Below are 26,999 nucleotides of genomic sequence, written 5' to 3'. Positions count from 1 at the left end.
AAATGTTTTTCCTTGTTCTTCTAAAGATGATATTCCACATTCTGATAAAGGTGAAAAAGTATTCCCTTTTCCGGGGAATGGTGAAACTGGACACCATGCTTCTTCAATTCTTCCACCTCCTCCTCTTGCGACTCTCCCAACTTTATGTTTTCCTCAAAGCTAAAATTTCAAGAAATTCAATACCTCCATGATCCGGGTGTTACAATACCTTTGGTTAGGATCATTTATCCTAAATAACCTTCTATAAAAATGTCATTTTATCGTTTGTCGATAAATTCCTTAAAAGACTTATATGAAGTAGTCTGCGGCGCACGAGACTAAAGATTTCCCTATTCGAGGGTTCAAATTATATTACTTCTCACTTATTATATCTTAATTGTCTATCTTGAAGTTGCGGGCGTTACAATATCTAAGAAACGACAAGATATTTGTTAGAGCTAGAGCATAAAAACATAAAGGAAACTACTTATGTAATAAATTGAGGGTGTAATAAGATCGTTATCCTTAAGTAATATTAGCCCTCACCAGGTCGTTGATAGTTTGATGAGATCAAGATTAACTTCCTCCCAAAATGTACTTGACGTTTAAGATTTGTAAGCAACGATCCTACAAACATGAATTTGAACATTTTTGTGATGATTTTAAGAAGAGAGAAAAACACTTAAATGTAAATGAAGTCAGAACCCGTGAATTTGTAGCACCAATTCTCAACAATTGCAACTTTTCATGAAATGTTGCAATGCTTCGTATATAACCGAAAAACTATCAATTTGATTTTCACTCAAAATTGTTAACCAAACAATAACAAAACTTAACTAACCGTGAAGTATAAGTTTTCAGACTCAGATTGTAAGAAATTTTATGCGCGTGTGCAAAAGTCAAATGCTAATTGTTAACGTATCCTTCAGGGGAAATGTCAAAAAAAGAGAAGTCAAACTAACACCAAGCTTGGCCTGGTTGGAATCTGGTCGTATCCAGTCTAAGGCCAAGTCCGGGACTTCGCCAATGCGGAGTCACGGGTATGGCGGTTAAGGGGCAGAACTGTGCCTTGCCCTCTTCTCCTAGAAATAACACCCCGACAAACGTGAGACCAATCCGAGACTTCCACTTGTCCATCCGACGACAGCCACAATCATCATAATATCGAAGATTCCCCTCTAGCCAATGAGGTGACGAGGCAAAAAGGTGTGACGGGGGATCGTTCAATACGGATCCGCCACGTCGCGTCTCACGAGGGAAGGCTCAACAGAATCAGTTAGTAGGCACGCGCCTCACAACCAGGTATAAAAGGACCCTTCTTCTTCATGAGGAGGGTGACGTAACTCTTTTTCCACAGATTTACCCTTTCTTCTCTCATAATCCATTCTAACTTGATCGTCAGAGTTTCTTCGTGGGAATCCCTCCCGATCATCTTTCTCTTTTGTACTGTGATATCAGGAGAAGGAACCAGCACGACTCTCACCCTCGATCTCAATTCAACCATCTCCGACATATCACAACACTAATAGAAAGATTTATGCAAGAGTTGTCATCGTAAGTGAAACGCTAGAAGGGAGATTGACAAGAAGGAAGAAGATGAAGTCGGCAAAAAAGAAAATAAAATCAGTTATTAGGAGAGATACGGAGGAAACGACTAAATTGCCCTTATGTGCTTTACACATGAGGAAAGGTAACATAATCTTTCAAAGTTTGTTACAGGCAGAGACTAAATGTGAAATAAAACTACGAAATATGGACCAAAATGTAACAACTCGGTCTCGTGGACTAAATTTGTAGGATTTGGGAGAGCATGGGACAAATTATGTAATTAACTCTTTATTTTACATTTAAAATTTATTTAAGATATAATTAAATAAAGGTGTCATAGAAAATTATGAAACTATTAAAAGTATTATTTTCAAAAAAATTATACTTTATGTTTTAATTAAAACTCAAAAAGTTGAAATAGTTTTCAATGATATATACTATATAATTAACTTCAAACAATAAATAAGAAGATAGCAACAACTACACAAGGATGGAATGAAGACGAATGATCGAGCATAACAAAAGGGGCAAACGTAAAAATAAGAACGAAAAACAGGAATTGAAATGAAACTCATCCCCTTCTGGCTTCTTGGGTTTAGGTGATTTCAATTTCTATATATTTAAGTTCATCTTTATTCCTTCATATCAAGTACACTTTTATGAGTTGGTTGAAAAAAGATACGAGGACGTTAATTATGTCAACAATCCATTTGTGATCCCTCCTAATTTCTAAAATAAATAGTCTAACATCAGGAATAATAAAAAAAAAAAACAAAAATACAAATTAAAAACTATTTAATCCCAATAAAAAAATAAAATTAATAATTGGGAAAGGAGAGAACGTATATCATAATTTGTGAAAATGATTATTGATACAAATTTTGAAAAGTAATGGTTGCATTCAAGCATGCCAAAATGTTGGTTGCTTTATGCATAGAGGAGCACAATTGCGTTTGCAAAGCACAAGAAAAGGAGGGCACAAAAGCAAGAAGAATAAGCATCTCTTTGTAGCATTTTTTCAAGATCAATAATTACAGCAAAACCCATCAATACCTAAATCAGTTGCTTCGAATTCACATAGGATTTGAACTATTATGCTGAATCCAAACCGATAAAAAGATAAAGACAACTGACGAACCGAAATATTAGTCTCGTAAGAAGTCCTTAATTTGCAAGTTCTAGTTCTAGTAGATCACGCCGTCTCTAAATTAACAACGTCCTGTCATGGAAAAGGGTGTTGGTGAAAGTCACTTGTTAGCCCACCTTGATCCATTGTGAAATCACCGAAAGAGGACATACCAAAGTCACCATCCAACATCAAGAATGGTGATGTAGTCGAGCAAGAAGCATAAGATGTTTTGGATGAGCATCGAGCTAGTCGGGCTTTAGCCACAGCTAGATCATGTTGCAACTGGAACATCTTATCCTGTAAAGACGCTATCGCGCCAATGCATCCATACACCGGGTCCTTGAGCCGCTCCTCGGCCTCAAACACCAAGGAATTGACCGCATCATGTCGTTGTGGTTCGGGGACCTCATTTAGGATCTTGGTGACATTGCTTGCACCGAAGACCTTGTGAACCTTGGCAAACTTGTTGGGCTCATCGGCTCGAAAATAAGGTGCAAAGAGACAATGAGGGGTGCACCTCCTTTTCATGAACTTGCAAGCCGCACAAGAAGATGTTGAACGTGGCTCTTGGCCTCTCATGGGATTGTCTTTTCTTTAGCTTCCCCTTTCTTGCAAATATATAGCGTTTGATGGGAAGGGGCTTTTATCTAGTGTACCCTCCCCACCCAAGAAATATTTAGTGTTGCTTTAATGAGTCATCAATCATTTTATTAGTTTTTGTATAAAAAGAATTAACATGATATAAATAACTTTTTTCTAGTTTTTAAAATTGAATCATATTTATGAAATGAAAACCAAATTAATCTATTAAGATGGATTTTCTTTCTTAAGAGCATTAGTGAATGATGGAGTTAAAGGGGGACATATGATGGTTCATCTCCACAAAGGAGTGGATGAGACAATTGTGGCCTCATAAGATTAGATAGGTCATGATAGTTGTTCATCATAAAAAAATAAAAGTAGATTCACATCGTGATATTTGAATTGATTGAAGAAAAGAGATTTCAACCAAAGAAGAAACCCCTCAACACATAAAGTTAAATACATCCACAACAAGTAAACCTACACAAGCATTGCTTTGGAACCTACATTCACTTGATGGACCCAACAAAACCACTACCACTACCATCTTCGTATCTTTTTCCTTACAAAACAAATATACATTTTAGTTTAATAAAGATATTTATTATTATATAAAATATTAGTTTATCAAATAACATGTGTTGTTTGTAGAACTAAATATACGAACTACGCAGCATATAATTAACAAGGTGTATGTTAGAAAATAGTGCGAGTCACAAAAATGGTCCTTGGATTTATGCTGAATGTATGATGAGGTGGTTTGAATAATTTTGTTTGCTTTTAGGTTCATATGTATAATTGTTTGTCATAATCAAATCAACAATCTAAAGTGGTGGGACATAGTGGTTTAAACTTTTTTAAGCAAGTATTACCTCATTAACCGAAACCGAAAAGTGGATGGGCCTTTTCAACTCTAGGATCATGTCAACCTTTTTATTATAAACTATTAAAGCATTAATTATACTTATTTAGATCTTAATCAATCAAAACATTAAAACATACCGTTAAACAATTAGACTTAAGGGACCGGCTACGGTGGAGATCGTAGTCTTCCTGTTATATCATCACGAACACCGTCCATCCATCACAGTCTGGGTGCCGTGGAGGTCGTACTACCATACCTCATGGCCACACTTCTTTCTCCATTTTCCAAACCAATTTGACCGTTGAACGGTCTTAATTTTTTTTTTCCTTTTTAACCTTTAACCATTCTTATTTAAACCTCTCAAACCTTACAATTGGAGGATGATTTCATGGAGTTCATTTGTTTATTTTATTTTATTTTATTTTATTTTATTTTATTTTTTTTAATTTCTATTTTTTTCTAAGTTTTTAGAATATTTTTTAATGTGATGTTATCTTTTTTCAACTAATGCAATGTAAATATGTAATGAGTTTTTATTTTTATTTAATGAAATATTTTATTTTTAATTAAAACTAAATTTTTTTAATTATTTAAAAAAAATGAGTGTGACACCACTCCTAGAGTGTGGCATGAAACCACACTTTATGGTAAATACTGATGTATCGCCTATATGACATTGTGACAAAATAAATGGGTGTTACACAATTTTCTCCAGCTTTAACATTTATTACTTTTTCACAATGATAGCGAAAATATATTGATAGTAATTGATTTATATAAAGGGTTGTTTTTATTCAGGCAAACTATATATATATATATATATATATATATATATATATATATATATATATATATATATATATATATATATATATATATATATAACACAATTTATTAGACTATAGTGTGTATATCCAATCGTAGTATGTAAGGTATTGAGCTTGTTGTGGAACTACGGGCATATGATGAACACCACCCCCTCACCGTATCACCATAGATTTTGTCTCATCTATAGCAAGATTCAACATCACTCATTCTCTTATTTTATTTATTCATACGTTTGAATAATACAACTCGATCTAAACTCATTTTGGTAACATCAATAACACAACATCCCAAGTATTTTTATCTTTTAATCTCACATGATATATATAAAAGAAAAAATAAACTTGTTATGATAAATATAAGAACAAAAAATTATATTTATTTTACAATTAATCATGAATCAAATAATGCATGTCCAAAAAGAAAAAAAAACAGCAAATAAGTATGAATACAATTATTTTTGTATTTATTTTTATAAACAAATTATATTTATTTTTATTAAAAATTTATATTTATTTTGGTAAATAAATTTTTTGTTTGTACTAAAAGTAAAATTAAAAAATGTGAGGAAATGATGGATGTCTATTTCATAGGTGAGACCGAAGTGAAAGGGATCACAATAGAAAATGATGTAACGTTGAAGTGATATATTTATATATGAAAAAAAAAACTCATATTATTTTCTTGTTAAGAAAAGATATAATGTTTTTTATTTATTTGTTTTATCCAAATTTTGAACAACCATCTATTAATTTGTTTCATTTAAATGATGTAACAATTCAATGTGATATGAGTGATAGACATGGGTGGTCAAAGTCATCTCTTTGATATCTTATAAGATATCATGAGTTAAGAACTCGATAATCACCCGCATAATATTTTTATTGAGTTTTACCTATTGATATCTTATAAGAGGCCAAGGGATTACATGAACCACTCATGTCATCGACCAGATCACTTAAATAATACCGGTTTATAGATTTTTATCATAATTTTGGATAAAATCGATAGTTAACAAATAATATATTTTTTCTGAATATGAGGAGGATGATATGCGTTTTTTCAAACATGGTAGTTAGAAATCAAGAGTTGATTATAGGTTGAATATCTTAGACTTGAAATCATTTTCTTTTTAGTAACAAAAATGGAAACCATGTCACCAAAAGTGATTATATCAAATCTCAACAAGGATGTAGCGTAACACAAGTTCATTTCTAGTCCTTGCCATCATATGAGATGACATATAGCTATAATATTCGAAACAACGGAACGGTTAATCATAAATTTGTAACAAAAATTTCAAATCATTTATGATATAATAAAGACAGCAAATTGAAAAATTGAGTATAATTCTTTTGACTAGTTTCAGCATTATTCTACATCCTTTTCAAGAGCCTACCATATACTTGTTTTTTCAAAGTGTGCAAAAACATTGAATGTGTCTAAATTATAATAATGAAAGCCACAATAAAGGAACAAAGATTTCAAATCCTAGACGCATAAATTCATTATAAAAAAAATAAATAAGAAAAGCATAATAAAAAATCATCAATCATACGACAAAACTCTTAAGTCTTGATAAGATCAAGTGCATAATCACGACCACATGTTTTCTTATGAAATAAAAATCTATAAATGTAAATAGAAGTTTTATGGTTGTTATATATTTTATTGAAGAATTAGAAAAATGGAAAAGAAAATTGTCACTTCAAAGGGAAGTGGTGGAATGAAGAAAAAGAAGACAGAGATAATGGGCTTTACTCTCTCCACTTGGGCTGGGGCCTCGACTCTCGAGGTGGATGTGAAACGGCCCCGTATTTGATTTCGCAACTATTTAATCATCACGCCACGGTGACGGCGACGGTGACCGGCGACAACCATTAACAATCTAAATCGGTTATTAACAAGTCACATCACATCATTGATCTCACAAATAAATCACAAATAGTTTTGGTTTATAAGCTATTCATGTTTATAAATAAGTCTTGTTTAATTGATTATTTATAGTCAATCACTAAAATACAAAAAATGGGATGGTTATACAAAAGTGATATTTATTTGGTCTAAAAGTATTGTATAATAAACCTTTTATGAAATTGCGTTTTGAAATTTGAATAGTCCATACAATCATCTTCCACAATTTTTAAATTTTTTTTTCACAGAGAAATCTATTTTTTGCCAAATAAAAAAAATCATGAATTGACTAATATGAATATTTCTTTTAAATGTATAAAAAAACTAGGTTCAATAAAGTCAATTAAGTATTTGGCTTTCATAATATTTCATGCTTGGCTTCTATGGAAGCCTATTGTTTTTACAAAATGAGAGTTATACAACAATAACATTTTTGTTTTTACATATTATCCTACCCATTATAACGTATAACAAAAAAAAAATCACGAAAAATGAGTTTTACCTTGACTCTAACCCATTGGTTTCGTCTAAAACCCACTTTTGTTTTGCATATTCTTATGTCTCAAAAAATACTTTATGTTGGCGAAATTCTCAAAATGTTCCTATTTACAAAAAGTAACAATTCTGTTCTATGAAAGAACATCGTCTTCTGGCAAAAAAGCATGACATTTTTACAACAAATTATTAGTATTATTTTACAGCACTTCACTAAATTTTGTTAACTCTTATTATGTCCAAAATAAATTTATTTGTTTTTTTATACGAAATTCGCCCTTTATTATATTATTATATAAAACTATCATTTATTCTCTAATTTAATAATAACAAAATAAAATACAAATTGTATTAAAAAAATAATAATAACATAATTTATATTACACAAGTTAAATTCAATAGAAGATAATAATTTCAATTAGAAATGTAAGTTCTTGTTGTAATTGTAAAACGGCATCTTCATACGGATATTTTCATTAGAACACAGTTTATCAAATTTATTTCCAGCTAAAATAGTAGATAGATGAGTAAATAAATAGGAAATAAATTGAGTGCAAAAACCGTTTTGCGATGGTATAAACCAATAAACCTTGTTTTTTTTTTGGTAAACGGTAAACCCAAGAACAACACTAGAGGGTGAGGGTGGGTCTGGGTGGGTGGGTGAGGGTCCGCTAATATCAAATCAGTTAGATCGCTGTGTCCCCACTTTGATCACCTTTTAATCTCATATTCATATACCATGACTCATGAGTGTCTTTCACGCGCTCATACTCTCTCAATCAAACAGCTGGGCCCACACCACACACACCCCCAAAGATCTCAAATCAATCAAACGCCTTGTCTTGCCTTTGAATCAAAATTAATCGTCTGCACATCGAATCGCATCACACAACAACACATTACATACCCAATAATTCCAACTTCACTCACTATCTTTCGCGTAATTTCTAAACAACCAGAATCACACTCACATATCTCCGAATTCCAAAACAAATTCTTAACAACATCAACAGATGAGATATAACAATTCAAACAAAGCAGCATGTCAATTGTCATATAACTGAGATGGATTATTAATTTTCTGTAGTTTTTTTTTTTTTTCAAAATTACAAGAACCCTTCACTTCACCGCATGACACAGCGGTGGAGCGGCTAATGGCTTGTTTGTTGTGAACTTGAGATGAAACCAGGATGAGAATCCTATAATGGTGAAGAAAAGCTAAATTGGACACCAGTCTTTGCTCGATCATGTTCATGTTGTCTCACTATGTAGCAGTAGTTCACCTAAATAAAGTAGTAAACAATCAACTTTAATAATAATACTTGTACAAAAGATAGAAGAAATGCAGTTTCATTGATCCCTTTGTTTATTATATCATCCCATTCCCATTCCCATTCCCATCCCTACTTTTATTTCTTCCTACTTTAAAAAATCAACCCAATTATAGCTTTATCTATAATCAGGTTCAGGTAAGAGCCTGTTTCTTTTGTTTTTTTTTTCTCCATTACGTCATGTATGGATAAAGTAGCTGAATAGATGATGAAGTCTGTCAGGATAAAAAGTGTTATACATACATATACATAGATGATGGTCCTATTTCTTTTGTTTCTCTTCTAGAGCCTAGACCCAATAAAGAATAAATGACCATTCTATCCTTGCATTACAAACTTCACAATATTAATCAATTTTAAAATGTGAGAGGGAAAAAAGAAGGGCTAGTTATTTAAAACATTAAGCCAGTTATTTTTATTTTTTTTTGGCTTTAACCCATTAAGCCATTCTACTATGGTTAGTTGTCCAAATCAAGTGTTTAACCCATTAAGCTTATTAAGTTAAAAAGAAAGTAAAAATGCCCTAATTTGAAAGTAGGCAGCCTTGAAAAGGGACTAACCTCCATGCGAAACAATTTAGTTGGTACAATAAGCCCAAAGCCCGCAGAGCTACGGAAGGAGTCACGGTACTTTTGGAAGGAAAAGTCACGAAATGAATTTTCAGTTAATTTGGTTAGACTTCCAGCACAAGCAAACGCATGTGCATGAATATTACAATCTCTCAACACCTTCAAAGGGAGATCAAAAGAAAGGTCTGCAAAGCCAGTAACAGCAAGGTCTCCCCCAACAAAATCTCTTTCAGAATTTGTATCTTCAGAGTTTGTTTTGAATTGGCGTTTTGGTTCACTTGGGCCTAATCCCCTGGTTTTGAAGCCCAATAAGGATGTGGGCCCTCCCAATGAGCAAACGGGAGAGGAGTTCCCACCTAAGAAGAATCGATCAGGTAAAGATGTGGGTGTGTTCAGGAATTCACTTCCCCATGGGAAAAGTACACCACCAGCAACTCCAAAGTTGAGAGCAGCACGTGCAAAACCCAAAGGTAAAGCATATCGAAGATCAAATTCCTATTAAAAAAAAAATCAGAATCCATGTGTTTATTCATTTTGTTTAACAATATATAGTACGACAAAGTAGAGTTACATGATTGATTAAAGTGAAATCATGAGGATGTCATAATAATCAATATATTTCAGGAGCTACTTTGGCCTTTGGGGTTAGGGTGAGCTAACATTCCAAATTCTATTACAATTTCAGAGCACCAACATACATTTCAAACTCCTCAGTTGATGACTGATGTTGATACTAAGTTGCTTTTTGTTGGACTAACTCACAAGCTTATCACCTAGAAGTTGTAGCCACCAATTATGCTTTTCCTGTCTATCATAATTCTTAGGGATTGTTTCTTTTTCTTTTCTCATTAAGGTGGCTGAATGGGGTAATGTGTTCGTTTGGATAAGTGTGGTATACATAATGCACGTTTCTTTTCTTTTCTTTTCTAGACTGAATAAACCTAACCTGTGAATGGGACTAAATGATCATTTTACCTTTACATTCCACCAAACAATTTTTAACAATCATCAACTTTAACGTGAGAGGAGTTGGATGGAAAAAAATAATAATGTATCAGCTTTCCATATTAAGTGCTTAACCAATAAAGCTCATCAAACAGACCCTTAGAACATGCAAAGTTTCCATCTAAGTAACGAATTAGTTCAAAGCTAAAATCAATAGGATAACAATGCCCTAATTTTGGCCTAACAATCCTTTCGACATCAGGCAGGTATGTCTCTTTATGAGGTATGACTCTTTTGTATTGGATTGTATATACTATATAGCACATACACATGTTGCAAACATTAAGCTTATAGCTATTTTTTTTTGTTCTGGGAATGAAGCCGGGGAAGCTTGATTATATGTAAAAGCATCTTATTTCACATGCAAAACGAGTCAAGAACAACTGAAAATTCGGAATACGATGAGGACATACCTGGCGTACAAAACGCAAGCTGCGATAATCAGGAAAAATGCCTCCAAGTTGAGAAGAAGAAACAAAAGCAAACCCTCTAGTGGGTCTAAGAGGTGAGTTCCTCTTATCAATCTTAAAAGTATACTTCAAATGTGATAGTAAACCGTGTCCAAGTTGCCTTCTTATTGACTCAGAAGCCATTTGTGATGGGTCAGTCAACGTGCGCCAAGAAAGATTATATGCTAAATCATGGTGCTTGGTTGAAAGCAGACCAAGAGATAGGCCGAGTGCTTGCTCTTTATAAGAGGAGAATTTGAGCCAGTCTTGAGAAAGAAGGGATACTCGAGCCATAACAGGAGTGAACAATCTCATGAATCTTGGCAAAGAGATGCCAACACTAGCTTCTGATGTTTGGTCCCACCCATAAGATAAAGAACCATCCCACAAATCTCCATATCCAAATAAGTTTTTGAGTTTAAGTGATCCTTCAAGTGACCAAGATCTAGCCTGCAGAAGCAAGTGATGAAATATGTTATATGAAAAATGAAATGCATCTTTAACAGAAGAAAAAACCCTTGGCCCTTGGCCTCATGAACGATTACTTCATCCTACAAAACTAAGTCTATATTGAAAACCTTGATGATCAAAATTAGCATCATAAATGACTGAATGTCACACGATGTAAACTGTAAATGATTGTATAAACATAGATAGCAATCAAAAACACTTATCATCAACAAAATGATCAATATATTACTCCAAACACCGTAACATTATATAACTGCAAAGTCGGAAAATAAACGGAAACTAGTACCTCAGGCTTCGTGAAAATGCCAATATCACCAGTGAGAGGGTTTTTGGACTCAACAACTTCAACAATCACATTAGAAGTCCCAGGCAATTCAGACGGTCCTGAATCAAGCGTGATGTTTACGGAATCAAATATATCGAGCTTTTGAAGCCTGGCATTCGCAATCGTCGCCGCCTGAAGCAGCTCTTGGACTGACGTGGCGGTTTTTAGGGCTCCGATTTCAGCTTCGATTAACGATTCTTTAGTCTTCATGTTTCCTTTGATCACCACATCATGGACTCTCAATGGAACTCTCTCAGAAGAAATCCGATGAAAGACTCCTTCCATTCTTGCTCTTTCAGCTCGCATTCTAGATTCCGATGTTACTGGTGGTTCTTCTTCTTCCTCGTCTTCCTCATCTTCATCCTCATCAAAATCTTCTTCTTCCTCGTCCTCTCCATTTGATAATTCTTCCTCGTCTTCATCTACTTCTGAAACTGGATTTTCATTTTCGTCTTTCACCATTTCCGATTTCGCTGTTCTGTGTGTTGTTCGTTTGATGCAGTCCAAAGCTGGGTGGGATGAGAGAGGTTAGACGTCCAAGCCAAAGGCACAGCGATCAATCGATGTGCCTTGCTGCTCCTTCAGTTTTCATCCAATTTGGGCCGCTGGGCTAGGCTAACCTAAAAATGATATTGGACTAGGCTAAGTGGGCCTACAAATAAAGGGATCCTACATTTTAGACCTCCATTTTCGATTAAACAAAGTCATTTCTGGTTTTTTGATCTAAAGTGTAAGGCATTGCGTCTTCTTTTACTAACCCGTAACATAACAACATATAAATCAGCCAGCCTTTATCTAGGTTTTATAACAAATAACTAACAAGCTAAGAAAAGGATTCTTTTATATAATACAAATTATAGTTGTCTTCAAATACTTTATAGTACACAATATAACTTTATTTGTGTGTGTTAATCACTTAATCTAACGATTTCATAGTGCAAATGATTTAAATTTACGACTACCTTCTTAACATTTTAGATTGGTTACCTCATCTTTGGATTTGTTAGCACAACAATTTTTGTTAATGATTTTTAAAAAAAAAAAAAAAAAAGAAACATGATACATTCTCATATTTTAAAGTTTGTAAATTTGAAAACTCAAACACCCCGGGCCTCAAGGTTGGTTGACTTGTCTGTTGATGCGAATTGTTATGGTTGACACAAGGTCTAATACTTTAGAGCAAAAGATCAAGAATATCAAAGAGTTTCACTCGTAATTACTAAAGAATCTTGCAGGTCATGCATAATTTTTTTTTTAACATCTATGGAAGAAACTAACACAAAACTAAGAGAGAGAGAGAGAGAGAGAGTAATGTAATCATGCAATATAAAACCACGGACGTTTTTGGAGGTCTGTTGAACTGTGTCCCAATATACAATCATTTTTTCGTGTATCTTGTTATTTTTATTATAAGATTTTTAGTATCAAGTTAATTTCAGTTCTTTTTTTTTTTCTATTAATACGGTGATAAAATGATTAAATGACTGATTTTATATCGAAGCCAAAAAAGCATGTCTATGACCGTTCATTTGAAAAAGTTAAATATATTTTCCATAAGCATTAATAATTAATGTGGATTAAATTAAAACATCTGTTTGCGAGTATAAAATATAGACTATGTATTTTAAGGTTAAAACTATTAAATCAATCTACAACATTGGATATGATTCACTCAAGCAATATTGATCATGTTGCATATATTTCTTTATAGATAAAAATGTATATTTAAAAACATAAAGAAAATATATCAGTACATAAATTTCGTATTATTAATAACTTATAAAGTTGAATATAGCCCATGCCAACGGTATAATTTTTTGGTAGGAACATGTAAACATTTATCTAATTAAGTAGGTCAACTAACAAAAAAATATACTACAAAAGGGTCATTATAATAGCTGGGCAAAGATATAGTATATTCTAAAAAGCAGCACATATCTCTTTGCAGATACATATAGTCCTCATAAACTAGCTAGAATTAATCCTAAGGATTTTTTTATATCTTTAGTGCAACTTAAAGTATATTGTTAAACTATATATAATAAAAGGAAACATAACAACTGCATAAATTCTTCCAAGTCTCGTTCTAATTCTATCTCTCACATCTTGGCACCCCTAGAAATTAGAATGTCTCCATAAGCGACTCTCTGTTCCACCCTTATGAAACAACGGGTCGCCATAACTGTATGCATGTTCCATAATTCATATATATATATATATATATATATATATATATATATATATATATATATATATATATATATATATATATATATATATATATATATATATAATTTTAAAAAAAGTATATATGATTAGGAAGAAAGTTAAAATACCACAAGTCTGATAAAATAAACCAGCAGCTGCTTTCCTGTTCAATCCCAATGCAAGCTGGTTAAGTGATTCCGTTTGAGGAGACCCCGGTGCATCAAAATGCATCTTCAGTTGCCTATATACACATATCAAAAACAGACATATTTTCATTTAATCTATATACTATTAAAAATAATAATAATAATAATAATAATAATAATATATATAGTGTTGATTACATTCGGATAGAATCAGTTAACTGCTCCACTGGTTGATCAGGTATGGGGTCTTTTTGTGTTTGTGTTGGTCCTGTTCCAGTTTCTACCACCAGATCTGATGAAAGTAATTAAACAGATTAATTAGGTGTAAAAATAGTGAGGAGACATTTTAAAAATAGTTATATAGTACCATTTTGGTTTTCTGATAGTTCAGATAGCTTGAAAATTGGATCAGAGTAATTCCCATACAGCTCCTCTACAACTGGTTCAAGGTTACTCCCACTTCTTCGTCTAGTTGATGAGAAAAGTCTCTTCTTGTTTGACCTGAAAAACTCAAACGTCAAACCTCACACTTGACTTGTGGCTCTCTATCTCTAACTCTACTTAAATTTAAACCACACTCACCTTCCAGAGTTGACATCTGAGCCATGTGCTGCAATTTCTGCACTTGGCATGGATCTAACATCGTCACCTGTTGTTAAAATAATAATAATAATAATAATAATAATAATAAGATTAATGGGTTAAGCACTTAATCTAGATACACTATACCTTGATGTTTCTTTTTTGACTTAGCTTAATGTATTAATACACTAATATTTTACCTATCTGCCCATTTGACATTAAAGTTGATGAAAATTGTTAAACTTGATTAATTTTGTGAAATTTTGTTTTATGGAATATAAAGAGTAAAATGGTCATTTAGTCTTTCCTTCATACTATTTATCTAGTCCAGAAAAGAAAAATAGTTTATGTATACAACATTTTTATGCCTCATTCTGTATTAATAGGAAAAAAAATTACGAATTATAAAGAAAATGTCCATTATATAAATATACCTGAATTTGACGGTGTAACAGTCCCCCTGTTGACCGCAGATACACTTACTCCACTGTTGACATGGTTGGTTGTTGACTTTTCCATGGGGATTGAAGGAGGCATCACCTCATTGTTATCCATAATATTTACCCTTATATTCTCTATGGATACCCCTAATGATCCAGATCCAACTTCACCATGGTTATCTTCAAAAGGCTAAAGGTTCATGTTCATCATAAAAAAATTTATGTTAATTATATATTTATTGATTAAATGAATGAAAAGTGTTAAATGATTAGGCTTACAGGGCTTATTGGGTCATGATAATTGTTTCTTTCTGGGGGTGATGATGATGATGGTGCTGGTGGATGAGGTGGCGAGTTGTTCCCTAAATCCAATAGATGAAATTGTTATATTCATTATTATCATTGTAATAATTAACAAATTATCATAAGTATGCTTTTATATAAGGGTTATTCTGCAAATAACCCCTAAGCTGGCCCACACTGCAATTTTCCAAAAACATCATGCTAGAAGTATGTTAATAGAGAGTTCATACCTGAAGGAGAATCATGCAAAGGTTGAATGCTTTTTGTCCACAGTTTTAATATTGGAAGAGGATAATAAATATCATTGTTTCCAACCAAGCCACAAACAAGAGAAACTGGTGGTAGATCCATGAGTCTGGCTATCTTTACAGAGTGTGTGTTATTGCGCATGAGCTGTATTGATATTTAGATGCAGCAGTCAATTATTAAAAAAAAAAAGAACATGATAGTGGTAAGTACATTGTTATTATCGGTAAATAATTTGTTATTAAAGGCAAAAAATAAAGTACATTTCCCATCTTGGTAGAAAGGGTAAAGTATGTTCCTATTCTACACAATTTGCAGTTAAGAACAAAAAAGTACATGGATGAAAAACATACTTTTCTCTTCTGTCCTCTTCTTGAGACAATATCAGAAGTATTCTGAAGCCAAAATTGATACATTGGTCCAGGAATTATAGTTTGTCCATGATCCATTAAAGTAGTTGTGACTCTTCTTGTAGTTCTTCTGGTTGGTTTTCGCCTCTGTGGACTGTTGTGTGGACTGTTGTACTGTGCCTACAACATTTAATTATCATTTAAACCAACTCATATGTTTAAATGTTATTGTGGAAGTGAATTACTGAATGAATATTTTACCTTATCTTCATCAGAAACTTGGGGATTGGGAACTTCTCCTGGGTGTTGCTCATGGATCTCATCAGCTACAAAACATAAAAGTCAGTAACTTTTCTTACACATCACTACAATTGAGACAATAAACTGATACTTACGGTTTTGAATTTGGGGTTCTTCTTGTGGAGGTGGAGAGGGGATAAGAGTATTTGGTATGTCAGTATGATCATGGAAAGCTGAATTCACTTGCGTTTCTTCGTCCTCATCGATGTCAAACCTGTTCATAAGAGTGTTAAAGTTAAATTTACCGATTAAGGTATGCTCATTTTTTCTATGTAGAAAGTTCACTTAGCATCAAAACCTAGTAACCTACCTCTCAAAAAGATTGAAGAGACCTGCTTCAGTCTGGTGTGAATCAAATTTGTCACACATTGTGATATCATCAATATTAGCTGAGATCACATATAAATTTATCAGGAAAGGTTTGAGAAATCTGAAAATCTGTGATAATTTTTGATGAAGTTAAAAGACCTTGATGATGATCCTGAGGGATATCTTTCTTGCCCTGGTTGTGGCTGATGTAGGCTTCATTTATGCTGTCAAGTTTCTGCACAAAAAAAGGAATAAATCTGTTTTTTGAACTTTGATGTAGAATAGAATAAAGGGAGATGGTCATTTTTATCACTCTATTGGACATATTACCATTTCAGTATAAGCACTTCTATGAAACTCTCTTTGTGTTTCTGAGTTAGAAAACTGAAGAGGTTGCTCAATTTCGCCTAGGTCTGTGGGTATGTTATCAGGGAGTGTGACATCTTCATATCTACATAATGTAACAATAAATGGAAATCAAAACTATGAGATTAAAAAAAGCAATCATCAATGTGTGAACGGAAATTACGACTTACTTGGCATGAGACTTGCCCTTAGGAAGTATGGTAGGATCTCGAACAGTTTTAACCTTCCATGCTTCATTGATTTCCACCTGGGTAATTCATCTCTTTCAGTTTTCATCAAGTACATGGAAAAGCAAAGCGGGAATGTAGACAAACGGAATTGAGAGTGTACCAGAAAACGAGTCACATCCTCTGTAAATAAAAAACAAAATTGGAGTTTAAGAACAATTGCATTTTCTAGCAACACATAATTCAAACAATGAATGAATTAAATCGAAGAGATTACCATAGAGAAGTTTTACTTTGCGCTCGTAGACAATAACGACTCCACCTGAGAATTACGAAAAGCAATTTGAGAAAAATCAATGTCAACAACAAAAATGTCGAATAAATTGTTTAACCAATTTACCCATGAGAATTCCAGATAATCTGAGAGCCATTGGAACTGATGGATTCAAAATTTCTTCACTGCAATTCAATCAGTGAGATCATCAACTAAAGCGAACTGAAAAACGAAACATAACTGATGCTATTAATTAGGTACAAAATGAAGTGAATCAATACCAGATGTTGATGATGTTAAGCTTGTCGAGCTTCCTCCTATTGATTTTCGCATGCATTGTTGCCGCCATCCTTAATAAACCAAAAAAACGAGAATGAAATAAAATTAATGACGAGATTCAATCAAATCCCTGCAGTTACTCCAATATGAGAATCTAAAAGTTCATTCAACCTCGAATCAATAAAATAAATTAAGCTTCACTTAATCGAAAACACACGTAGGGGATTATTACTATCGATTCCATACCAGATTTGTCCGAGAGGAGCTTTGCGAGCAAGGAGCTGGTGAGAGTAAAACATTTTCTCTGAGTTGGTTGCAGAGATGAAAACGAACAGAGAGTTGTTAATGGCGGTCGTTTGCTTATGTATCTGTGTGTGTCTGTGTGTGTGTGAAGAGGAAATTCCCACATACAAAGTGAGATTTGAGAGTGAGAGTGTGCATTCGCAATAACGGATTTTAGGCGGGAGGGTGGAAGCATGTGGTAAGAATGTCGTGGTTCCATTCTAGTGCTACCGTTCACATCATAGTTTTCCATGCTACCCATCTGTTTAACCTGCCACGTGTACTTTCCCTTAAATGTATGCTTCCAGTGTTGGTACGTTGTGCATCGATATATAGCCCAATTTTCTAATTTATCTTGTTACATCTTATTATTACTATTGTAATTTATCTAAACGAAGGAAAGAGAAAACATGTTAACAATTATAGGATTTATTAATTTTCCACATCCATAAGTAATAAGTTACAAATAACAATATGGTTGTATATTCGTTAAACTCTATTTTTTTATAATAAATATGTTTAAAAGTATAAGACTAAGTAAAAAAAAATTCTTAATGTTAATGTATATCAACAAAAGTATTAACAATAAATTGATAATTTTATTATTTATTTGAAATACAAACATTACTTTAAGTATATCTTATTCTTATTCATTGCCTCCTAAGTTATTTAAATGGATGTGTATTTTTATTCATGATGTATCTTGTTTTTCTTTATCATTAAACAATAATGAACAAAAGTATTTTTAAATTTAATATCCGGTGAGCTGAATGCTTTCTTTAAATATCACATATGAGTGAGGCAAATAAACAAAATGTTTCCGATTGCTAACAATTATTGGATTTATTAATTTTCGACATCCATAAGTAATAAGTTACAAATAACAATATGGTTGTATATTCGTTAAATTCTATTTTTTTATAATAAATATGTTTAAAAGTATAAGACTAAGTAAAAAAAAGTCTTAATGTTAATGTATATCAACAAAAGTATTAACAATAAATTGATAATTTTATTATTTATTTGAAATACAAACATTACTTTAAGTATATCTTATTCTTATTCATTGCCTCCTAAGTTATCTATATGGATGTGTATTTTTATTCATGATGTATCTTGTTTTTCTTTATCATTAAACAATAATGAACAGAAGTATTTTTAAATTTAATATCCGGTGAGCTGAATGCTTTCTTTAAATATCACATATGAGTGAGGCAAATAAACAAAATGTTTCCGATTGCTAAAAAGAGGCTTTGTCGGGTAGGCGTTTACTTGGCACCCAAGTTGGCATAGACGTCTACATCACATCCGCTACAGATTATTCCATATTTTTTAGTTTGATCTATACTTATATATAATTACCTATAAGCGTTTGGATGTTTGGAGCCTAGTAAATTTCTTAATCTTTATATAGAACACTCTTAGATACACAACTGTAGTCGTTAGATCGAAATAATCTTTATCGTCCATTGAGGATGAGGAGGTGTCTAAATATTGTTGGATTAGTCTCTAAGTCCATAACTATTTTGGTATGTACTTGACCCGATGGTGCCTGGTCCTTTTGGGTTGCCTTCACCAAAGCAACTTGATTGGAGAAATGAATAAAGAGAGAGAGGATAATATGATTTATTAATATGTTATAAGAATAATATATTAAAGGAGAAATCATATTTGTTTAATTAATATTGGTCGATAATTAATTAAGAATTAGTTTTGTGATCAAATGTAATTAATTAAACTAGAGGGGCTGATTTGTAATTATGTGATAGTTACAAAAATAAGGTAAGGATTATCTTTTATATATGGTGGACGAATTTAAGGTTGGAAAGCCTTAGATTTCGAGTATGATAAGGATTCAAGGATTATCTTATTGGTTGCTTAATGGATAATCAACTAGATAAGGATAATGACTGAAACCCTATCTCTACACCTATATAAACAACCCCAAGGTCATGAATTCGTGAATCCCTTCCCAAGAAGTCCTAGATACGAATTCTAACCTCTCTCCTCTCTCTATATACCTTCTCCACTTGCTTATGGTGTTTGTAAGCCATTAGAGGAGTGACACTTGTGACTCTTTGCTTTCCAAGGTCAATTCAAGGAGGAATTGGATTGTTATTGCTATATAACAATCAAGGTATGTTCTTAAACCTATTTACGTGTGAATTCTGATTTCCATATGCTAGAATTAGGGTTCAAAGTCTTGGATTCAAAGTATGTACAATAGAGAAACCTAGATCCGAGCTTTAGGGTTTGTATGAGCACATAGGATGTCTTATGACTAAAACCCATCGGTGGTATTAGAGCCATGATTGGTTTCTATTGTATTGATGCTTGATGTAACTGAAAATCGTGTTTTGGCCTCACTGTTCGACCTGACTCGGCGAGTCACTCTTGGACTCGGCGAGTCAGCCTTACTCGGCGAGTTCCAGAGGGTGACTCGGCGAGTCGGTGCGTCAGACAGTGCTTATCTCGGGATTTCTTGCTGTTTTTGCATTGGGATAATTACCTTATCATGTTAGATTAATATTAATCCGATTATATGATATATTTGACTATAATTTTAATCTAATTGAAGATATTTATCAATTAATAAGATAATTGTTTCCTTATAAGATAATTGATTAATTATTTTAAGTAAATTGATAAATTGTTTTGCAAGAAATCATCAAATATGGATAATTATGTGATTAAATGTTAATTTGAATTATTTGTTATTTGATCCTTGTTGTTGTGAAAAGTTTCATATTTGGCCCTTTAGGTTTTATAGTTTAAATTTGAACCCCAAAAGTTTTGTTGTTTTGAAATTTAAATAGTTGAAACCCTAATGTTTTGAAAAAGGTTTCAAAACTTGCCCTCAAGTTTTGGAATTTAAATTTTGATTAAATAGTTTAATTTTGATGCATATTTAAATTCTAATCCCTAATGTGTTGAAATGTTTCAAAACTTGCCCTCAAGTTTTGGAATTTAAAAGTTGATTAAAAGTTTAATTAGGAATGTTAAATTCTAAAACTCAAGTATAGTTTTGAAAGTTCAAATCACACCCTTATGGTTTTATTAACTAATTAAGGTGTTTAATTAAAGAGGTTTAATAAATCCATAAAAGTTTAGGTTTACAATTTAAGTAAATTAAAAGTATAATTGTTAAATTGAACCACCTAATATTTTAAAAGTGTAAAATACACCCTATACTATATATATAACATTAAAAGTCTAACATTATATATATATGTATGAGTAAATGTCAGTCTTACCGTTAGTAGGCCTCATTCACGAAGCTGGTCTATAAGGGGTGTTTAAGGAAATTGCCTATAAAATGGCGATTGAATGGGTATCCACTCTTACCCACCGCACTCTTGACTAGTGGAGGGTCGTTAGCCGAACGGGTAGGATAGGACAAAACCTTCCATTATAAGTATAATAAATTATAAAAGTAACTAAATGTTTTTCAAAATTCCCAATCTTAGTTACTTAGGTAAAAGTGAATTGATGCAATTCCATGAAATTACACTTTGTGCCCTTGCGAAGACGTTAGTGGAGCGTGTGTGGTTTACCGGCACACTAAATGGTTCTAAGCAAAGGTAGCAAAGGGTGACTCAATGTTTGTCATAGTTCGGTGGAGCGTGTGTGGTTTACTGGCACATCGAATAGGTGACCGTAACATGTGAGGGCACCATGTAGTTTGCATGGTTATTCACACCCGCTTTGTGATCCTCGGCATCCCAGTCACAAACAAGAGGGGCATATCGAGATATAAACATGCCATTGAAAGTTCAATGTATCTCAAAGGATCTAGGAATTTTCATAGATTTAAAACTTAAATTTCTTTTTCGTTTTTCATGGTGGAAATTAGTGAATCGTCATTCACTTACCTTCAAATATTCTGCAATTAGGGTTACGGCATCCCTCTCCCGAGTTGTAGAATATTGTGTTGGGTCCTAGCCTTAGTATCTTATTTGGGTGATTTACTAAGGACTCAATAAATCAACTAACTTGAACTTGAATTCGTTTTCTCCCGTATTATAGATGTCAAAGTTCGACAACTATGGTCTTCCCAAATCCCGTGGAACAAGCATTCCACATGAAAATGATATTCCACGATTCGATCGAGGATCAAGAAATCATGCTTCACTTCCTCCTCCTCCTCCAATTATTCTCCCTAACCCACAAGATTGTAAAATTGAAAGGTTCAATATCACTCAAGCCCTATTGGCAAGTAAACATAAAGAAGGAAAGTCGGTGTGTGCACACGTCCTAGGGATGAAGTCACACATTGATAGGTTAAGAATGTTGGGATCCGTTGTTTGTGAGGAAATGGCTGTTGATTGGGTTCTTCAGTCACTTCCTAACTCATATAGTGAGTTCGTAAGAGAGTACTATATGATGAACTACGACGTGACCCTTATAGATCTCACCTATATGCTTATTGCTGCTGAATCAGAAATTATTTGGCGCAATAGAAAAGCAATGTTGATTGGTGAATCTGCCTTCGAGACCTCTATGGATATAGACAATGGCAACGAAAGACATGCTATGATCGAAAAGTTTGATCATAAAAGAAAGGCAATGTTTGAAGTAGTTCCATGTTCTGCTCCAAAAGAGTCGATCTGTTTTTATTGCCAAGAGAAGGGGCATTGGATACGAAGCTGCCCCATTTACCTAAGAGATCTAAGAGATGGGAGAGTCGAAACGTATGGCTCCAATATAGGTAAAATCCATTTACTAACTCTTTTAAGCTTCTATTCTAAATTCTTAATACATAATGTAATAAGATTACAATTGATGTTTTGTAGGATCGAAGAAAAGAAAGGGAGCTTAAGGGAACAAGTGAGCAAAATCTAACCATAAAGGAATGGATTTCGATCGCATTTCTCGAAGATTAGATTCTTGAGCTACTACTTAGAGTTAGAATTAGATTGTTAAGAAAGATGTATTAGCATAAGTTTTTCAATGAGTTGCATTGTAAGGACAAAATTTTTTCCGCAACAAAATAAATTTTGATTTTAAATTTTATTTATTTATCCTTACAATGGTGTGTATGAAAAATTGATGTTAAAATGTTTCTATTATTAGCAATAATGGATTTGATTCTTATTATGTTATTTATGGAAAGTCGAGAATTTACCAAATAGGGAGAATTTCTCATCGCCCAAGTTTCAATTGGACAGAAACTTGGAATCATGCAACGTGGATGCACGATGAATGAGAAATTTCATATTTGGAAATTAGACAAATTCATTGACAAAGAGTCAAGTGAAGGACTAAGAGATCGAGCACACAATGTTGCGTGTTGATCAAGACCACCATAAGAGTAACAAAGATATTCGTCATGATTTACTAAAGGTTTAGTAAATATGATTATACTTACAAGATTAAGTGTAATTCTGAATTGATTAAAGGGTTTAGATCAATAGCAGAACGAATAAGAAGAATCAAGTAGGCAGAAAGATAAAAGTTTCTCCATTCTAAGAAGAAGGGAGAGTAGCTTTTATGCTTTATGATATGTCTCAGTGATTAAGAACCATATCTCAATTGATCCTCTAAGTGAGTCTTAGTACAATTGTATGTCTAAGAAGAGGAATCAAGAATTGAAGAAATGGTTAAATCAAGAAGTCAATCATACTTCGTTCCAATAACAAGTCTTAAAGTTAAGATTGTGACATTGAGTGAATAGTATTAAGAAGGTTTATAACATTCATCAATTGTGGAAAGTTGTGATGTCTTGGATAAGACAAAGACCAACTAAGACCAAAATTATGAAGTGTTTTGTTTTGATAAAAGCTACACTAACTCTTGAATATTTGTTTGTCAAGAAATGTTTTGACAAGAGAATCGTATATGTCAAGGAGTCAGTGGGAGTCTTTATAGTCTTGAAAAGTTTCAAGAACAAATCAAATAAACCTTATTGATCATCACTAGCACACGAGTTGAGGTTTACAACCTATCGTGTTGACATTATTTTGATTCTGTGCCAATCCAATCGAGTTAATGAGTTCTCATTTTGAACGCATAAAAGGCAAAGCACCTTAATCAATGGAAGGTACATTGATAGGAAAGGGTGAGCTGCTTAACTACTTGAAAGACATGGTGGGCAGCTGTGCTACCATAAAGGCAAGAAATCGAGATCAAGAAAGTTCGATCCATATGAGTTTGAATTCGTCGTAAACTTTGTTTTTGACAAATTCACATGGATAGGAACAAATACACTGTTTAAATCTAAGTGTCATAAGATTTCCTTCTTCATGAAAATGATTGTGAGGAAATGCTTTCACTAAGAAAGATCTTAAGAAGATAGTGATTGTAAAATTGCATTCTCGAATTCAATTATGGTTACGACATCCCTTTCCATAATTTGAATTGTGAGGTTTGGCAATTAGTCTTAATTGTTTAGACACACATATGAACTATCGAAGGCAAAGGTGTATAAGTTCAAGAAGCATTGATAAAGGATTATCAAAGCACTAAGTATTAGAAACATGAACTTAAGAAATTCAATAAGTATTGTTTTCTGAAAGTTAAGATGTTTATGAATACATGTCGAAGCTAGTGGGAGCATAAGTGTTATGTTTTAATAATCATCAAGATAGTGGGAGCATAAAAGTTATGATTGTATGATTATTAAGGAAAGTATTGCAAGGTTAGCAATATTAATTATAGAAAACAAGAGTCATACTTTGCAAAGTTGTAAGAGTTGAAAGGTTGTTTTACTATAATTAAGGGAGAGAATATTATGCTTCATTTCAAATCTAAAGGATTAGGTTGAGAAATGTTAATAAATTTAGTCAAAGTTACATAGTGTGTTCTTAAAATTTCGATTATGATTACGGCATCCCTTTTCACAATTCGAATTTTGAGAACATAGCAAATAAAACATTATGCGTCGTGTCCCATACGCTTCGGGTATAGGATCGATTGCAAATGCTTTAATGTTTGACCATTCTAAAATTTTCCAAATGTCGAGCGCATTTAGAGGTAAAAGGGACTAGAATTGGTTTTGACTAAAACAATTAAACAACTATCAAAGGACAACCCAAAGTTCGACGAGGATTGGTCGTTTGTGAGTAGTTGGAAGTATAGTATTGGAAAATATGGAAATGTTTCCATGGACCATATCGACATCATTATGAATAGATAAGATTCTATTAAGAATGAGTTGTCATATGGAACATATGGAAGTGTGTCCATATTGGGAATTGAATATTGAGAAATCTATGATTAGATTAGAAACTTCTATGCAAAAGGATGTTCAAAGAATGTACTTTGAGTGAGAGACATCACGTCTATGGAATTGTTTTGTAACAATCTCCGATAGAGGACTTTGTAATATCATTGGCAATAGTCTTTATGACTTTGGTGCAGTGACATTACGAAAGGATAAGTTGCATAGAATGTTAGAATCTAGCATATTCTATAAGTAACAAGAATTTGATATTCTTTAACTTATGAAAAACGGATTTGGAGTTGTGAAATGAGAAGGATTGGAAATGTGTTCAGTGTGATCTATTTCACAAAGTAAGAACCATAGGTAAACATTGTGTTCATACTAGGAGCATGGGACAAGTGTTGGAATTCAAGTAAGAAGTTGATTAACCGAAACGACAAATAATGAGTAATCAATATGGTGATAAATAAAAGGTGTTTTATTTATACTCAAAGGTTTGAGGCCATATGGGATTAGTATTATTCTTGTGTTTCACATTTGCATGTTTTGACTTCCAGAATAATTGAGTTTATTAAGAATAATCGAATTATTCAAACGGGCCACAGTCGTTCATATGTTGGAAGTAGATATGAATGAAGACTGTCGTGAATTGGTGTGTAGATTGTCTAAAAGAGTATTAGACATAAGCAAATGTTTGCTGCAACGTTCATGAGTGCTTACGAATATGATTTGAGCATTGGATTAGACCCACGCTCACTTGGATCACTCCATGAATTGTATCACGAGTGATTGGTGAGACGATAACATCCTATATTCTTGAAACCAAGATGTGTGAGTTGTATCTTGCAAATCGGTTGCACATTGATAATATGTAAACGCACCAGTAACTTGGTGTTATAAAACATATTGTTGTGTGTAATTCGGTGGGTGAGTGCAAGCAAGCATTGTATCAAAGTTTATCCGTTCCTTTTATTCAAAGTAGGATAAAAGCGATATCTTTGGGCCCCTCGATGGTTTAGTGATGACAAACGTAAATGCTCGGCCGGGCTAGGGCTAATTTGATTTGTTCAATTAGTCAGTCGTCATAAATCGGAAATCGAGACATAGTACAAAGAGAATGATTTGAAATCATATCTCATATGATATCTAGAATGGAGGAATATATGATCCCTTATCTAAGGACACGCGTATTTGATATGATCAGAGTTGACAGCGGCTTTGGAAAGCTACGATTGCAGATCGGGATCCGAAGTCATATGCAGAATAGTTGTTAGACTTATCCAAGTGGGAGACTGTTGGATTAGTGTCTAAGTCCATAACTATTTTGGTATGTACTTGACCCGATGGTGCATGGTCCTTTTGGGCTGCCTTCACCAAAGCAACTTGATTGGAGAAATGAATAAAGAGAGAGAGGATAATATGATTTATTAATATGTTATAAGAATAATATATTAAAGGAGAAATCATATTTGTTTAATTAATATTGGTCGATAATTAATTAAGAATTAGTTTTGTGATCAAATGTAATTAATTAAACTAGAGGGGCTGATTTGTAATTATGTGATAGTTACAAAAATAAGGTAAGGATTATCTTTTATATATGGTGGACGAATTTAAGGTTGGAAAGCCTTAGAATTCGAGTATGATAAGGATTCAAGGATTATCTTATTGGTTGCTTAATGGATAATCAACTAGATAAGGATAATGACTGAAAACCTATCTCTACACCTATATAAACAACCCCAAGGTCATGAATTCGTGAATCCCTTCCCAAGAAGTCCTAGATACGAATTCTAACCTCTCTCCTCTCTCTATATACCTTCTCCACTTGCTTATGGTGTTTGTAAGCCATTAGAGGAGTGACACTTGTGACTCTTTGCTTTCCAAGGTCAATTCAAGGAGGAATTGGATTGTTATTGCTATATAACAATCAAGGTATGTTCTTAAACCTATTTACATGTGAATTCTGATTTCCATATGCTAGAATTAGGGTTCAAAGTCTTGGATTCAAAGTATGTACAATAGAGAAACCTAGATCCGAGCTTTAGGGTTTGTATGAGCACATAGGATGTCTTATGACTAAAACCCATCAAATATG

The 26,999-nt window shown here is 33.1% G+C and overlaps 3 protein-coding genes across 3 annotated transcripts; all 3 read right to left on the bottom strand.

Annotated features, from left to right (window-relative positions):
• Positions 1-2,514: 2,514 nt before the first annotated feature.
• On the bottom strand, positions 2,515-3,306 carry LBD21 (LOB domain-containing protein 21). Its single transcript, XM_079017375.1, has one exon. It carries the CDS (start codon positions 3,233-3,235, stop codon positions 2,750-2,752), a length of 486 nt encoding a protein of 161 aa, XP_078873501.1. The 5' UTR covers positions 3,236-3,306; the 3' UTR covers positions 2,515-2,749.
• A 4,855-nt stretch (positions 3,307-8,161) lies between these two features.
• Positions 8,162-12,047, bottom strand: LOC145066183 (uncharacterized). Its single transcript, XM_079013391.1, has 4 exons — positions 11,449-12,047; positions 10,656-11,141; positions 9,229-9,732; positions 8,162-8,620 (listed from the first exon to the last, which is right to left on the bottom strand). Exons 1-4 carry the CDS (start codon positions 11,947-11,949, stop codon positions 8,537-8,539), a joined length of 1,575 nt encoding a protein of 524 aa, XP_078869517.1. The 5' UTR covers positions 11,950-12,047; the 3' UTR covers positions 8,162-8,536.
• Positions 12,048-13,360: 1,313 nt separating this feature from the next.
• SYN1 (Rad21/Rec8-like family protein) lies at positions 13,361-17,847 on the bottom strand. Its single transcript, XM_079013951.1, has 20 exons — positions 17,704-17,847; positions 17,460-17,528; positions 17,305-17,363; positions 17,182-17,226; positions 17,068-17,087; positions 16,908-16,984; positions 16,702-16,822; positions 16,531-16,606; positions 16,373-16,451; positions 16,158-16,276; positions 16,024-16,088; positions 15,766-15,942; positions 15,397-15,559; positions 15,143-15,225; positions 14,858-15,053; positions 14,424-14,490; positions 14,209-14,342; positions 14,040-14,133; positions 13,824-13,936; positions 13,361-13,669 (listed from the first exon to the last, which is right to left on the bottom strand). The coding sequence occupies exons 1-20, from the start codon at positions 17,754-17,756 to the stop codon at positions 13,587-13,589; spliced, it is 1,893 nt and encodes a 630-aa protein (XP_078870077.1). The 5' UTR covers positions 17,757-17,847; the 3' UTR covers positions 13,361-13,586.
• Between the last annotated feature and the right edge of the window lie 9,152 nt (positions 17,848-26,999).

This window comes from Lactuca serriola, chromosome 8 (genome assembly GCF_051521515.1).
Source record: "Lactuca serriola cultivar US96UC23 chromosome 8, Lser_US96UC23_V15, whole genome shotgun sequence".
NCBI lineage: Eukaryota > Viridiplantae > Streptophyta > Magnoliopsida > Asterales > Asteraceae > Lactuca > Lactuca serriola.
Note: the sequence above shows the minus strand (reverse complement) of the source record. Positions and strands in the feature narration are given on the sequence as shown.

Excerpts from the sequence above, each read along its gene's own strand:
- LBD21 (XM_079017375.1), bottom strand. The coding sequence starts at position 3,235 with ATGAGAGGCCAAGAGCCACGTTCAACATCTTCTTGTGCGGCTTGCAAG.
- SYN1 (XM_079013951.1), bottom strand. The coding sequence starts at position 17,756 with ATGTTTTACTCTCACCAGCTCCTTGCTCGCAAAGCTCCTCTCGGACAA. Across the intron at positions 16,985-17,067 it reads AGGATGTGACTCGTTTTCTG|GTGGAAATCAATGAAGCATG; the intron begins GTACACTCTCAA and ends TGAATTACCCAG. Across the intron at positions 16,607-16,701 it reads GAAGTGCTTATACTGAAATG|AAACTTGACAGCATAAATGA; the intron begins GTAATATGTCCA and ends TTTTTTGTGCAG.
- LOC145066183 (XM_079013391.1), bottom strand. The coding sequence starts at position 11,949 with ATGGTGAAAGACGAAAATGAAAATCCAGTTTCAGAAGTAGATGAAGAC. Across the intron at positions 11,142-11,448 it reads GCATTTTCACGAAGCCTGAG|GCTAGATCTTGGTCACTTGA; the intron begins GTACTAGTTTCC and ends TTGCTTCTGCAG. Across the intron at positions 9,733-10,655 it reads GCTTGCGTTTTGTACGCCAG|GAATTTGATCTTCGATATGC; the intron begins GTATGTCCTCAT and ends TTTTTTTAATAG.